The sequence below is a fragment of the Equus caballus genome, chromosome 10 (assembly GCF_041296265.1).
Source record: "Equus caballus isolate H_3958 breed thoroughbred chromosome 10, TB-T2T, whole genome shotgun sequence".
NCBI lineage: Eukaryota > Metazoa > Chordata > Mammalia > Perissodactyla > Equidae > Equus > Equus caballus.
In genome coordinates, this window is record NC_091693.1 from 5807790 (window position 1) to 5824165 (window position 16376).

Here is a 16376-nt window from a genome sequence, read left to right on the forward strand (position 1 = left end):
GGTGCCTTACCTGTGCATCTGGCCCTGCTACACTACCCCATCAATTATCAATTTCTATTCTCCCTGTCAAGCCAAACTGGCCTTGACCTGGTTCCTCCAACAGACTAAGCTCTTACCAACCTCAGGGTCTTGGATATGCAGTTCTGTTTTCCTGGACTGCTATTCCCCACCTTTGAACCTAGCTAGGGCGTCTGCATGTTGCCTAGGTCTGAATATCACCTAGCTTACCGCTGGTTCCCATTCTTGTGCTTTAAATTTTAATGTCCACCTTCCACCTCCTACAGACAAGAATACTGTGGCCCAGGGCTAAGTGACATGGCCTTGTGTTTACTGTTACATGGTTATAAACAGTGGTTGGTCTGAAATCCCAATCCATCACCAGAGTCTAGGCTCTTAGCCACCAGGATCAGCTACAGGTACAGCCACAGCCATAGCACAGATGGCCATCCTGAGGGAAGACACGGTCTCCGAGAGGCAATGCATTCCCAATGACTAGAAAACTATACTATGCAACATACATATATATATATATATATATATATATATGTATGTATGTATACATACACATATATACTATATATACACACTATATATATCTTTAATAAGCAATCCTCATTATTTGCAAATTCACCTATTCTCTAAAATATATTTGTAACCCCAAAATCAATACCTGTAGTATTTTCACAGTCATTTGCAGACACATGCAGAATGGTAAAAAATTAGTCACCCAACATGCATGTTACCAGCTGAGGTCAAACAAAGTGTCACTCTGCCTTCCAGTTTCAACTCTCATACTATAAAGTGTCCTTCTCATGAACTATTTAATGCCACATTTTTTGCATTTTTTCAGTGGTGATTTTGCTGCTGAAATTGGCCTCCAAGCCTAGTGGTAAGGTGTTGTCTAGTGTTCATAAGTGAAAGGCTGTGGTGTGTCTTAGAAAAAAATACATGTGCTAGATAGGCATCATTCAGTCATGAATTATACTGCTATTGGGTGTGAGTTCAATGTTAATAAATCAACAATATGGCATATTCAAAAGTAGACAGGGGAAATTCACTGGTACATAAGGCCATTCCAGAAAGTGTTAAAACATTTATAGTGTGTTATGCAGCTATGAAAAAGATGGAAAAATGGCTAAAGTTGTGGATTCATGAAATGAAGACTGATGAAGAAAAAGCACAGGAGACACCATTGTTGTAATGGTAAAAGTCAAAATTTACGATCACATTACCCAGGTCAGGAAAATGTTGAAACCCTGATCAGCTAGTGCTAGCTGATTTATACATTTCAAAAGGCAGTACAACATGACAAATGTTCAACTTGCAGGCAAGTCAGGTTCTGCAGATCAGGGGGCTGTGGAATAATTTTTTAAATGCCTTCTAAGTGTTATACAGGAAGCGTGTTATGTGGAAGAGCAGGGTTCAACGCTGATGAGACTGGCTTGCTTTACAAGGCTGTTGGCAAATGAACCCATACGATGCAAATGGCCTCCAAAGCTCCCCAACTTTAAATTTTTCAAATATGATGCAACCGTGCTATTGTGTATCAATGCCAAGGGTAACTTTAAGTGCAAGTCCCTAGTGATGTACAGAGCCCCAAATCCACAGGAAATTAAAGGAAAAACCTGAACCATGTGTCAGTCCACAGTAGGTGGAATGAAAAAGTCTGAGTGATGTCAGAAATATTCTGCTTATCCAAGAAGTTGAATGCTATCTCCAGGGCAAAACTTCTGCCTCCACAGTTTTATTAATTTTGGATGATGTTTCAGTTTATTGCCATGAAGAACTTGAAAATGCCCACCCCAACCTAGACTGTATCTGTCTTCCAACGTTTCAACTAGGGCATAATAAAATCTTTCATGTGCACAACACAAAGGAGCTTTATAGCAAAGCTCTCAACACCAACAAGGACACCATGATGGACTACTGGAAATCAGTCACTATTCGCACTGTTACTGTGTTGGCACAGCCTGGGATAGCATCAAGCAGACTATCAATAACGGTTGGAAAAATGTTTGGCCAGACTGCCTAAAAAATTTCAAAGGCCTTGAAGGTGTTACAGAAAATATAAAGGACTGTGTCATACATATCATGCACATCACAGGGTGAGTTAGTGGAAAAGGCTTCAATGACGTGATGAAAGATGTGGAAAAAATTTTGGCAGAGAAGGCAGTAGAACCCACTAACAAAGACAGCAAAGTAAGGCATCAGCTCAGTGATGATGAGGATGGTGATGAAAACCAGTCTAAGACTCCAAGAATTGTCCCTCGCATAGCAGCCAAAATAGCAGAATGAAATTCTGCCTTGGGAAAATTTTCAATGACATGAAAGAATGTGATTCTATGCTTGAATGCAGTCTTAAATTAAGAACCTAACCTCTACTCGTGTTCACTCCTTATGGTGAGACAATTAGAGATTTGACGCAAAAAGCCAAGCAGACAAGGCTGATACAACTTTTCAGGCTGGTTCAGGAGAGAAAATTGCTGATGCCATCAACAAGTGGCAAGAGTCAGTCCTGAGGTAGAATGGCTAGATGTTGACATGCCACCCTCGTCAATGTCTTCCGCTTCTACAGAGTTAAGTTCCTTCAACCTCTCCCTTGGTTTTCTTGGGGCAAGCCAAGGGCAAGAGGTTTATCCACACAGTGCACTGCCCCATCACACATCCTGCAACTCTATCAAAATTAGAGTTGTAGTTAATGTTGATTTTTAATTCATTTGAGTTAATATTTAATGTTTTTCTAGGACTTTCTTTGCATGACTGTACTGTATAGCATTTCCTGTGTTTATTGTAGGAGCACTGCATCTATTGTTTACATGTGTGTATGACTGAGTGAAAGTTAAAGCAGTAATGATAGAACACATTATACAAAGATGATGTAATTGAAATATTTTTATTATAATGAAATACTGCATATATTTATAAGAAACATATATTAAATAAGGTGTCTTTAAACAGAGAAAAAGCATTCCATAAAGGTTATGTATTGATTGGTTGAGGAAAATGTGAACAGAGGCTCAAAGGAAACGAAACCTGTATTTCCCCTAGGAGCAATGGTCCAGCATTCACTAATTCAGTGTTCGTGGTGAATTTATAGAATCTAACCACCATAACAAGAATTGACTGCACCTATATAGGCGTGTGTGTGTGTATCTGTAAGAAGTATTCCATGACTCAGGCCTTTATATTTCTCACAGACTTATGCTTCTCAAGGGTGGACAGGACAATGTTTTGGAGTAAAGAATACTTTTAATAAATGTTGGCAGAGCTGCCCTGAATGGTCCAACCCACCTGACTATGGATGTATAAAAAACACATAAAGGGGATGAGGCCTTTTTATCTCTTGTATCCCCAACACCACTCCCCGCAATGACAAATTGTTACAAGCTTGGCAGGGAAACTAAAAAGAAGCCATAAACGCATTTCTTTTTCTTTTCTCTTATACATTTCCTCTTCTACCTCTCCTTGTTCTTTTAAAATACTCGAGATGAATTTGTAGTATAAACATGGGCAGAACTGTTGCTGAAATTCTTCCTAAATGCATGATAACCCCTGGGTCTCTCTTGTGGATAATTTTCAGATATAGCATAAGGCTTTAGGCAGGTCAATTTCTAATGACCCTTCAGATGACCTTCCTCAGAAAGCTTTCACATGGATAGCAATTATGATGGTTCTCTTCAGTATGAATTATCAGATACTGAGTAAGATATTTCTCTGGCCAAAAGATTTTCCTGAATAGCTATATTCAAAAGGAAAGGTATTTCACCAGTATGAGTGCACTAAAATTGAAGTGAACACACTTGCAAAAGCTCTTCCTACATCTTTTAAACTCTGGTATGAATCTTTCGATGGTGAGTGAAAGATGAACTGTGGCTGAAGGCCTTTCCACATTCACTGCATTCAAAGGGTTTCTCTCCAGTATGAGTTCTCATGTGTTGAGTTAAGGCAAAGTTGTCACAAAAAGCCTTCTCACATTCTTTGCACTCATAGGGTTTTTCTCCAGTGTGGATCCTATTATGCCGAACAAAATTTGCAGGTTGGGTAAAGGCCTTTCCACATTCTCTGCATACATAGGGTTTTTCTCCAGTGTGAATCCTCATGTGTCGAGTAAAGGAAGAGCTATAGTAAAAGGCTTTTGCACATTCTTTACACTCCAAGGGTTTTTCTCCACTATGGGTCCTGTTATGTCGGATAAAAACAGAGTGGTGTGTAAAGGCCTTTCCACATTCACTGCACTCATAGGGCCTCTCACCAGTGTGAATCCTCATGTGTTGAATTAAGGAAGAGCTGTCACAAAAGGCTTTCCCACATTCTTTGCACTCAAAGGGCTTCTCTCCAGTATGGGTCCTCTTATGCCGGATAAAAGTGGAGCGGTGAGTAAAGGCCTTGCCACACTCGTTGCAGTCATAGGGTTTCTCTCCAGTGTGAATCCTCATGTGTTGAGTGAAGGATGAGTTGAGGCAAAAAGCTTTTCCGCATTCTTTGCACAAAAAGGGCTTTTCTCCCGTGTGGGTCATATTATGCTGGATAAAAGTGGAGCGGTGAGTAAAGGCCTTTCCACATTCACTGCACTCGTAGAGTTTCTTTCCAGTGTGAATCCTCATGTGTTGGGCGAAGGAAGAGCTGTAGTAAAAAGCTTTCCCACATTCTTTGCACAAAAAGGGCTTTTCTCTAGTGTGGGTCATATTATGCTGGATAAAAGAGGAGCGGTGGGTGAAAGCCTTACCACATTCTTTGCACTCATAGGGTTTATCTCCAGTGTGAATACGCTGGTGCTCTGTGAGGTGAGACCTACGTTTGAAGGCTTTTCCACACTCGATACACTTGTATGGTTTTTCCCCAGTATGAAACCTCATATGTCGAATGAAGTCTGCCATATAACGACAGGCTTTCCCACATTCACTGCATTCATAGGGCTTCACTCCAGCATGAATCTGTTGATGCCGAACAAGGGCCCAATTCTTGCTAAACCCTTTTCCACACTCCTTGCATTTGTAGAGGTTATTCCTTGCATCAATCACAGGGTCTTTTCTTGGTCCCTGGGAATCATGTTCATGCAGAGCATCTCGTGTAGTGACTCGCTCCTGTAAAACCCTTAAACACAGACTATCATCTGTTTCCAAATCATGTTTACGGTTCAACTTCCTAGGGCATGTCTCCTCGTCAGGGTCTGTTCCTGGCCTTAAGTTCCCTTCCTGCATTTCTGACAGCTTTTCCTGATCTCTTGCTTGCCCCAATCTGGAATCTCTTGGGGCTGCCTGTGTCACTTGTTCCTTGAAAGGAGCTTCCTCGGTGAAGGCCAGGTGGGAAGCAGCAGTAAGCTCTGTGGTCTCGTGTTTTCTTCTTTCACCTGAGGAAATCCAATACAAAAAAGGTGTCAGTGACATCAACAGAGAACAAACAAAATTACCACTTTGGTGGTAGAATGAAGATGAAAGTAATGCCTCTAATGCCCATGGCATTTTTACATCTCTTAAACCCAGGTTCACAATTTCTTCCTTTACTAATCCTTGGACTCTAGATATCTTTAAAAGGTAACCCAGGAGGAAAAGCTGGGGCAGAGGACAGAGAATCTGGAGTGGAGACTCCTCCTCACTCCAGGATGGGGGCTGGTGAGCAGAGTAATGATTACACTGTATGTAATGTCTGTGCTCTAACATCTCATGGTGCTATGACAGCACAGGGAGGGTGCACCTAAGTTGGCCCAGCTGCGAGACAGAATGAGGTCAGCGAGGACCACCTGAAAGGCTATGTGAGCTTATTTCCAAAGGAGAGTAGGATCTCCCTGACAGAGGAATTAGGAGAGAGATTGCAGCAGGTGACAGGAAGTACAAAGGTTGAGAGTCTTGAGAGAAGGCGAAGTGAAGAGGATGAGAGGATGGTGGAGATGAGGATGGAGAGGCAGGCAGGGACAGAGGAGAAACAAAATCTCAGGATTCTGAACTGTGTGAAAGTACAGGAAGGTGAGAAGCAACTGGGTGCACATGTTGAGTCTACTACTATGTCTGAGTAAAGACTAGGTGAACAGACACAAAATAGTAAATCTAGATGAAGAAATTATAAAATAGCACATTAATGAAGATCTATATGAAAAGAAAGATTAATAATATAAGTTGTCACTTCTCTTCAAATTCATCTATAAATTCAATACAACTTCAGATAAAATCCCAATAGGGTTTTTCATGGATATTGACAAGCTGATTGTGGAATTTACAGAAAAGCACAAAGAGATCAGGATATCTCTGAAGAAGAAGGGTAAAGTAGGGGACTTGCCCTTTGAGGAATTAGGATTATGATGAAATTATATACATCAAGGTGGTGTGATGTAGGCACAGATATAAGATATACTATCAAAATGTAATAGGAAGAAAACAGAACTGAGAGCTCAGAATGTATATACGAAACTTTGATATATGACGAAGTAGCAGAGACACCAGTGGGAAAGAAGGGACTATTCAATAAAATGGGTCTAGTAAAGACATCTGCCATATGGGGTAAAAGGAAATTGTATTCCTACCTCACACCACACAAAAAATTCTCTCCAGATTGATTAAGACTTAACAGTTAGAAGCTAAACATTAAAAATGTTTAGTAAATAGTAAAAATGAATATCTTTGAGATCTTGGGAATGAGAGAGATTTCATAAACAAGATACAAAAGCATTAATTATAAAAGACTAGTCAATTTGACTAAACTACATAAAATTTTTAAAAAGACAAACAAAGGTGCCTATATTAATATCAGATAACATAGACTACAGGGCAAAGAAAATGAAACAAAGGAGAGATATATTATATAATGATAGAAGGATCAACCCATCAGGAAGACATAACAATCCTAAGTCTGTAGGCACCAAATATCAGAGGCTCAAAATATATACACCAAAAACTGATTTGAAAAGAAAAATACACATAACCACAATTACAGCTGGAAACTTCAACACTCCACACCCAAAATGAAAACTGAACATATTACTATGAACTTACATTTCACAGAAGATGTATACTGGCCAATCAACATATGAAGAGGTACTCAACCTTCTTGGATATGAGGAAAGGGCAGATTAAGACCACAATTAAATTCCACTTTATACTCACCTGACTGAAAAAACTTAAGAACCTGACAATATCAAGTGTTGGAGAGGATGTGGATCCAAGGAATCTTTCATACAATGCAGGTGAAGTGTAAATGGGCATAACTAACCATTTTAGAAAACAACAGAGCATCCTCTAGTGAAGGTCTCCTTTTGTTTACCTTGTAATTCAAAAATTTCAGTCCTAGGAATAGAACTAAGAGAAATTCCTACACATGTGCATGAGGACACATGTATGTGAATTTTCATGGCAGCACTGTTTGTGGGTAAAAAAACCTGGAAACAAGAAATGCCCATGAGAGTGCATAAATACAAAGTGTTACACTCATGCAAACAGCTACAGAAGAAAAGAATGAGTAAACTATAGCTATATGCATCATGAAGCTTAGTGATATACTGTTGAACAAAAAGTTCAAATCCCCTAAGACAATATAAACTATGGTATACTTTTTATAATCATCTAAATAAAAAAGTGAAATATACTCACATGAGTACAATGAAACAGTTTTGCAAATTTTTTGAGAATGTCAGTTTTTAATGGCAAAAATGATATGTACATATCTTAAATTTATTTTTAGCAGTAAAATATACATAATACAAAATTTACCATTTTAAGATGAAACAATCTTTTTTTTTTAAGATGAAATAATCTTTAAAAGTAACAGATAGGATAATTAGATGAAGCGGACAATTCCTTAAAAGACTCAAATTACCAAAACTGACACAAGAAAAAGCAGAATATCTGAATAGCCTTATATTTACCCAAAAAACAAATTTTGTTATGAACTGAATGTTTGTGTTACCCCAAATTCATGTGTTGAAGCCATAACCTCCGATGTGTATTTGGAGATAGGGCCTTCACAGAAGTAATTAAGGTTAAATGAAGTCATAAGGGTGGAGCCCTGATCTGATAGGATTAGTGCCCCAAAAGAAGAGACATCAGAGAGCTCTCCCTCTCCCCTCCACAATCCCCAGCACCACAGACCACACCTAGGAAAGGCTACGGTCTCTCTTTGTCTTCTTATAAGGATGCTAATCCCATCATGGGGGCTCCACCCTCATGACCTCATCTAAACCCAGTCATCTCCCAAAGGCCCCATCTCCTAATATCATCACACAGGGAGTTAGGGCTTCAACATATGAATTTTGGGAGGACACATTCAGTCCATAACCAAGTTATATGAGAAAAAGTATCTAAATCAATCAGCACGGTGCATGGCAAATGTTCAGTAAATGGTAGACCACTATCTATTATAATTATTACAGTTGCATTTGCCAATGAGAATGTCAACAGTAACCCGAATAAGAACATTTCCAGTACTGTGGTGCTGAGAAATACCACTACTGGGCCTCCAAGAGTAATGGGGAAGATACCTCCTGCTCACCAGTATGTGGAGCAATAAGGACTCTCACACATGACCGGTGGGAATCTGAAATGGTGTAGTCACTTTGAAACTGATTGTTTTTCTATTAAAGCTAATCATATACCTATACCATGACCCAGCCAGTCCGCTCATTTGTATATTCCCAACAGAAATGTGTGCTTATAGACAAGAAAAAATACGATTGAGAATATCCATAGCATTCATAGCATTGAGAACATTCTTTGTAATGTCTGGAAAATGGAGACCAAGCCAAATGCCCATCAACAGAAAGATGGGTATAGTATCTATTCATTCATTGAGATATTGCACAGTAAGAAATTAACTCCAAATATATGCAACCACATGAAGGAATCTCAGAGTCATGATTATCAAAAGAAGACAGGACAGTATTATGTATTGTGGGGTTTATTTATAAGCCTTCAAAACTCATCTATAGTAATAGGGTCCTTTTGTAGAAGGGGATATTAACAAGGAGGGAGCACAAGAAGCCTGTGAGGTGCTGGAAATACTGTATTTCTTGACCTGTGAGGTGAATACTCTGGTTTATATATGTAAAATTTCATAAAGATGAACCGTTAAAATTTGTACCTTCACTATGTATAAATTATACCTCAGTACAAAAATTAAAGAAAACAGTCAAAATAGTAAAGAGGAGTCCTGTGTAGATGTCTCTTCTAAGAATGAGAAAACTCCTCCAAGAAGCTTGGCTGTTCCGAGTCAACAACATTTAGATACTATTGAGGAGCTAAGAACATTTTTTGGTCTATGTTTCCCCCACATGTCAGGAACTTCACAGGTTTTTTTATGTCAAATAGAGAGAAGATGAAGATATAGAAGAGGTAGGAAATAAGAAGCATGTCCCCTGAAGCAGTGAACAGACTTATGTAGGGCTTCCCATAATCCCTGCCTCATGGTGTTCACACCCTTTTAGGATCCCCTGTGCCTGGACCTCGATTTGATTCTAAAGAAGAGAATATGGCAAAGATGATGAAATGTAAATGTAAGAGAGAAAGAAAGAGAGAAAGCGTCCCTCTTGCTGGAGTCTCTCACACCATTACTTGATTTGAAGAAGTAAGCCGACATGTTGTCAGCTGCCTACGATTGCAGCTTTGCAGTTGACCCAGCCAAGTTGTGCCTGGACTTCTGGTCCACAGATGAGAGACAGTAAGTGAGTGATATTTTAAGCTACTGTGTTTGTGGTAATATTGCCACACAGCAATAGAAAACTAATACACCTGAGAAGGCAGGTGAGGTGTGATCTAGACTCTGCTGGGGGAATCGGCCATGGCCAGGGATGAGAACTCCTCTGCAGAAGCGAGAAGGAAGCTGCAGGGATGAGTCAGTAAGGGCTAAGTGCAAGAAAACCAAGTGCACAGCCTTCACTTTCAACAGGAAGTAGGTCGTATGCTGAGATCATCAGTGGCTACGGAGGTGGTGAAATTTGGAACAAGACATGAGTGGGTGGGGAAGCGGATATAAGACAGAGCTAACCAGAGGCGCAGAGTAGATCTGGGGAGACCAGTTAGGAATTTGTTAGAATCATGCAGGCAAGAGATGATGGTAGCCAGGACTAGGGTATTAATGCTGGAACTAATGGAACTGGTGAAGGCAATGGATTCAGGAAACATGTATGATGCAATATGATCAAGATTCAGGGATGGCTGGATATTCAGTATGAGGAAGATGGAGGTGTTGAGGGGTTGTCCAAGTTTGTTTTTGCTTTTGTTGACTTACTGAATGGCAGGACCATTAATTGAAAATGGGAGACAGGAGGAGCAGGCAAGATCATGAAGTCTTTTTTAGGCATGATGGGTGTGAGGTGCCTTTGAAACATTCAAGTGAAGATGTGGAATTGTAGAGAGGGGTGAAGGTGTGAGACAGACTCTGAGGGACTGAGGAAGGGTTGACCAGAGACACTCATGAGCTGTCCGAACAGCCTGAAGGAAGAGGGGAGGGGAAAGATCACGAACCTGCATTGGTGCCTATCCATATACTTGATGGCTCCAGTGGCCCTTAGCAGCCCAGACGTGGGGCTGACAAAGGTAAATATCCCCTTGAGGTTTTACAAGACAGGAAGACAAGAAGGTTAGGGACTACTTCTGAATATCTGATTCACAAATGGAAGGATGCATGCATGGATATATAGATAAATAAATGATTGGATGGAGAAGGTGGAAAAGGGTAGGATGCAAAGTATAGCTGGAGATAGTAATCTGCAGAAAAAGAAAGGACTGTCTTTTCTGAATCCGGAAGTAAGTTTGAGATACCATTATTCATTATGACTAATAATACGTGATTATTACTAACAGGTAACTTCTGTTCAGCCACTTACTTTGGGCCAGGCCATGTGCTAACAAGCAGATTCGTGTTATCTAATTATATTCCCAAACAATTCAATGATGCAGAAACTATTATTACTACCCTTTTCAAATGTAGCTAGGTTTAGCAGACTGAGTATATGTTCATCATACCCACGGCCTCTTCTCCTTGGGCACAAATCTAAACCACATTTCCCAATTTGATACAGAGCCCTAATGTCTAATGCCCAGTTATGATCAATGGAATGCCAACAGAAGTGATGTGCATGTGAAAGTGGTTATGACTACTCCCCTTCTCTCCTATTCGTCTTAGCCAGCTGGATGATGGTTGGCCGGGGCAACCTGAAAGCCAGGTATTGACAACAGAAGGCACCTGGATCCCTGAATAAATATGTGGTACGGAGTTCCCCTGCTGACCCACATTAAACCATGGCATGAATGAGAAAAAACTCTTAATCTGTTGACCCACCAATTTTGGAGTTTATCTTTTGCAGCAGGTAGCATTAACTCAGCCTAACTTGTATACCAAAGGCACAGAGAGATCTTGCAACTTCCCCAGGGTCATGAGGCTGGTGAGTGGCCAAGCATTTAGAGCCTGTCTCTTACCTAATAAACCACATTTCAACCCTAGGAAAGGCAAAGAGTGTGATGGGGGTGGGAAGACAAGAAACACAGTTCAAGGTGCTCCATGACCACCCAAGACCCCAGGAAGGCCACAAAAAGAAGCTGCCCATGGAATTTCAGACACGGTGACCTCCTGGTAGTCTGCCAGCTGCCACGACATGCACCTGCCATGACACCACCTGCCAGACTCCCAGCCACCTACCTGTATAGGTGCTTTTGAAGCGGACTTTCTTCCCTGACCACAGTTCTTGCCCATGCTCCAGAAGGGAGATCAGCTCTGGTTTGGGAACAGGATGCCCTGTGCATAGAGAAATAAATCGGGCCTGGGTTTACAGGTAAAGACAAAAGGAAAAGTCCCAAGTATACACTTTTAACACACCACCATGAAACCCCAAAAAGGGGACTTCTCCTTCCAGGTGTTCCCTAATTAAGTCAGTAGGATTCAACCTCCCTGTGCATCAGAACTGCCTGGAGGTGTCTGGTTCCAGTCACAGAACAAATTAAACCAAATCTCGGGGCATAAGGACTGAACATTGGTAGTTTTTAAAGCTCCCCAGGTGATTCTGGTGCCTAAAAATGGCTAAAACACCGGACTAAATCAACTAGTGAACGGCATCTAGTGATAGCTGTCTGAGGTGGGCCATGACCAAAGACTGCTGCCCATTCTGCAGAGAGGGCCTAACCCAGGCTGGGAAGACAGGGCTGAACGTGGGCACCTGCTGCCCTACTTGCTGCTGCATCACCTTGTGGTCACTTCGAGGATGCTGGCCTGATGACCAAGGAGAGACTGGTCCAAGGCTGGGGCCAGGAGAGAAAGCACACAAACAGAGAGAACTGGGCTGGCATCTACCAAGGCGGGAGCCAGCACCACCTCAGGCCTTCTCCTTAGGTGGAGTAATACATTCTTTTCAGGGACAAACCAGTATGAGGTGATTTTCTGGTATATGCAGCCAGTGTGTTCTGCCAAACGTGAAGGCTTGAAGAAAAACTCTGGAGAGAAGTCAATCACTGAGGCACCAGGATCCCCGGAAACTTCAACCAGAATGCAACCAGTTGTCACACAGCAAATGTTCCCTGATGTCTGCTATGTACCTGGCACGGGCTTGGTGATAGGACAGCGGATAAGGTGAATCAGACCTTCCTTCGTCTCTGTTGAGGAACTCAGCTCCTGCCCCCTCAGGGACTTTGCTCCTGGTGTTCCCTCCACTGGAATACTATTCCCCCGTCTCTTTCCAATAACTTATCACAACTGTCATAAAATAGCATTATATTCACGCTTTTGATGACTGACCTCCCGGGAGGGACTATGTGGACACAAGGCCGGAAGAGCCCTGTCAGAGGGAACCATCTGGGAAAAGGGAGACTCTGGGCCTCCATTCAATTTGTACTCAGACCAATTTCTGGGCAGACTGGCCACTGAAGGTGTAGGTGGGAGAACATGTGGGATTTATTACATTTTTATATATAATAAATATATGTATGGCACTTGCTGTGTTCTCAGTTCTATTCTAAGTACTTTACAAGTGTTAGTTCACTTGGGTGAAGTGAAAGGTTACTATAAAAATACGATAAAATCAAAATAATCATATCAAGTCCCAGCAAGCTCATGCTGCCTGCTCAAGGCTGTGAGTCCTTTGGCTGTTCTGTCTGCTGACAGGAAAGTTAGCCAACAGCCATGGGAGCACTAAGGACTCAGCACTAAGCCAGACTCTCTGAACAGCAGTCAGGAGGCAGGAAAGAGAAGGGACAAAGGAACAGCTTTCTCAGAGGCCATCACTGCCATTTGATGAGTGCCTGTGCACCCTCTACAATTACCTCCCACAGCAGCAGAGCTGCAAGACCCAGGCCTTAGGAGACAGGGACAACTGTGCAGGAACCAGGGGCCAAAGAAGCCCCTCAGCTGCGACTGTGTTGCTTAGAAAGATACGAACAGCACCAGTCAAACATGTTCCTGCCTGTCTGATTCACCCCCTTCTCGGAACACCTCCCCTTGCCCACAGGTCCTACTAAGGCGACTGTGAGGACATCGGCCCAACCAACCTGAACCAATCAGTCTTAATGGGATCTGGAATAAGGACATCAGACTGAGGCCAGCTCGTGCTGCAGGCTTGGTAAAAGCGTTGACAGCTCTGTTTCTTATACACCAATCCCTGGGGCAGATACAGGGAAACTAATCAAGAGGAGGTTAGATCAGAACATGCTGAGGCTGCGGGGAGAAGGGAAGCTGGGTTCCTGAGTCCTTCTCAACCAGCCGTGCTTAGAGAGAGAGGGTGGACTGAAAGAGGCCGTGGGTACCACACGGGAGAGAGATGAGGCCTTACCCAGAGAGACCAGGAGCCCACAAGTCTCCAGCATCACCTCCTGGTATAAGGTCCTCTGGGCCAGGTCCAGATGTCTCCATTCCTCCACAGTGAAGGTCACGGCCACATCTTCAAATGATACCAATGCCTGGAAAGTCAAACAGAGGTGGGGTCGTGGCTGTATGGCTATTAGATGAGATTAGAGCCTATTGCTCGGTTACTGGCAAAAGTCCAGAATGACACAAGGCCTGAATCACTGAGTAATCCTGAGAACCTAGCTCTGTGCCTTTGACAGAATACAAAGGTGTGGGACAGAAAAGCCTCTTCTATGGGAAGCCATTGGAGAGTGACCCAAAACAACGATAATCTCGGGTGGACTGTGAGGAGCAGGCAGTAAGTGCTCTGGGACGTTAGAAGAGCGGGGGGCGGGGGATAATAACTCAAATAATGACAACAGCAGCAGCAGAGCCTCACGGGTCCACACTGCCTGCACCTGAGGGCTTTACACTGTGTTCAAGCAACCAGAAGTCTCTAGGTCTGGAGCCAGACTCCCAGGGTTTAAACCCAGCCTTCTGAACCAACACCAGCTAATTTGAGCCTCAGTTTCCATGTCAATACAATAATAGTTCCCACTGCACCAGGTTGTTGTGGGGATTAAAGAGAAAATGTTCATAAAGCAAACACTGCAGTACCCAGCACACGTCCGTGCTCGGCGCATCTGCGAATTTCATTAACTGTCCCACAGCCCATGAGGTAGATGCCATCCTCTCATTTGCAATCAGCAAATGAAGGCTCAAAGTCATCCAGTTACATGTCTAATGAGAAGGGGCAAGATTTGAACCCACATCCCTCTGGTCCAGACATCATGGGGGGTTTAGATTTAAATCTAAGTATGACCGGAACCCGGGAGGGTAGAATCTTTCATTCATCAGCCACTTACTGAGCACCTGGTACAGGCCCAGCGCTGCTCTACGCCTGGGGAATAGAGCAAAGGAGCTCACGCTCTGAGGTCGGGGAAAGATCCTGGGCATGAAACTAAGTAAATGAGCGAGGTAAGTCATATGGCCCCAAGGGCTCCGAAAACAACAAGAGACAGTGACGCGACTGCAGACTGAGGCAACTGGGGACGACCTGAGGGGACACTGGAATGAGGCTGGAATGAAGTCGGGGGCAAGCCAGGCGAGGAAAAACGGACCTGAGACAAGTCCGGAAGGTGATCAGAGCTCTGACGAGAGTAAACAGGCTGAGCGCTGGGGAGTAACTTACGGTCTGTTGTGTGTTCACGTCCCAAGGACGTAACCCGCCTGTACACCGTCATCAATGAATGTTGTAATGGATTCCCTTTGCAAGTATAAGGAAGCGTGTTAAACAGGAAAATGGATTCGCTGCCATAAGCGGCAAGCCAGCTTCAGCTGTAACGCACAGATGGCACCTGCAAACTTACAGCCAGTGACCACCGTGTCTTCCAGCCTGGTCAGGGCCCTTCTACTCCTATTGGAGGAGCAGCAATTCCAAAAGCCGTGCTCCCACCTCACCTCTGCTCTCGAGGCTCTCACCAGCCCCCAGCTTCCAGCTGGGCGAGGCCTGGGGGCCAGACTCCCCCTGGAGTGAGCCTAAGGTAGGAGCAGGAGCAGGGGAGGCCCTCTCCAGAACCGCATCCAGAGTGATGCTCTGGGTCGTGCTGAGCACTGACGGTCACATGCATACCCTCTCGGGTTCCCTGAACTGAGAGAGAACTGTGTCTATTCCAGCTTTATGCCCGAGGGAACGCAGGCCAGGCGCAGCGAAGCGACAAGCTCAAGGCTGGCGCCAGAAGTGGGCGCCTCTGATCACCTGCGGCCGGCATTCAGAACCCCGGGCTGGACGCCATCAGACCTGCCGCTCCCCCACCCCATTCCCCCAGCACCTCAGACGCAAGAGCGTAAGCGGGAGAGGTCGAGTCCCGGGATGCCCTCATGCCCGCGCGCCGGCCCGCGGGACCCCACTCACCCGCGCCGGCGCCGCCATGGGCCAAGTGGGCGGCGCGAGGCCGCGAGAGGCGGCGACAAAGGCCAGTCCGGCGGGCTCAGCCCGTCCCTCACGCCAGCCCTGGGCCGGGCGACCTGGGCCCTCAGTCCACGACGGCTAACAGGCACGCGGGACCAGGGCGCCGCCTCCAGGGGCTGGGGGACAGGGTAGGCGCCGAGGCCCAGGGGTGCGCTCGCGGACAAGCGTCACTGGGGGGCCAGGGCTCAGACAAAAGTGTGGGGGTGGGGCTTGTTCTCCTCACTGCCCTCTGCTCGGGCACCGAGACCCTCTGCAGGCAGCCGCTCCGCAGGGATCCAGCCAGGAGAGCCCGTAAGGACACACCAGTCACAACCAAACGACGTCTTAAGATACGATGCCGGAAGTCCCGCCCTCGCTGCCGCAGGAAACGCCCCTCTCTGCTCTCCGTCCGGGGCCCAGCACCCGCCGCCGACATTCGTGGCACTGCCTTCTGGGTAATGTAGTTTCTGACTGCATTCTGGTGAACAGGGGATGGCACTTCCTGTTTTCTGTGAGACAAGGTCCTACAATTCCAAGGAGGACGCGAGGCGTGGCTTCCCTTCCTCCTAAAGGAGACTTACACACGTTTCAGTGGCCCTTAGGCAATGCCCTGGCCTCAAAGGCCTCTAAC

The 16376-nt window shown here is 44.3% G+C and overlaps 1 protein-coding gene across 3 annotated transcripts; it reads right to left on the reverse strand.

The window, feature by feature from the left end:
* Positions 1 to 2877: 2877 nt before the first annotated feature.
* Positions 2878 to 16145, reverse strand: ZNF599 (zinc finger protein 599). Of its 3 annotated transcripts, XM_070222876.1 has the most exons (5): positions 15710 to 16102; positions 14987 to 15061; positions 13742 to 13868; positions 11623 to 11718; positions 2878 to 5350 (listed from the first exon to the last, which is right to left on the reverse strand). In XM_070222876.1, exons 3-5 carry the CDS (start codon positions 13773 to 13775, stop codon positions 3825 to 3827), a joined length of 1656 nt encoding a protein of 551 aa, XP_070078977.1. In that variant the 5' UTR covers positions 13776 to 13868; positions 14987 to 15061; positions 15710 to 16102; the 3' UTR covers positions 2878 to 3824. The 3 variants fall into 3 exon arrangements, with proteins under 3 accessions (XP_070078977.1, XP_005596197.2, XP_070078976.1); XM_005596140.4 differs by lacking the exon at positions 14987 to 15061 and having other exon boundaries at positions 15710 to 16145; XM_070222875.1 differs by lacking the exons at positions 13742 to 13868; positions 14987 to 15061; positions 15710 to 16102 and adding an exon at positions 13461 to 13634.
* Positions 16146 to 16376: the final 231 nt, after the last annotated feature.

Bases quoted from the DNA above. Each gene is read 5' to 3' on its own strand.
- ZNF599 (XM_005596140.4), bottom strand. The intron at 11,719-13,741 runs GTAAGGCCTCAT...CTCTATGCACAG, and splicing joins TGGGCTCCTGGTCTCTCTGG to GGCATCCTGTTCCCAAACCA. The intron at 5,351-11,622 runs GTAGGTGGCTGG...GGATTTCCTCAG, and splicing joins CTTCAAAAGCACCTATACAG to GTGAAAGAAGAAAACACGAG.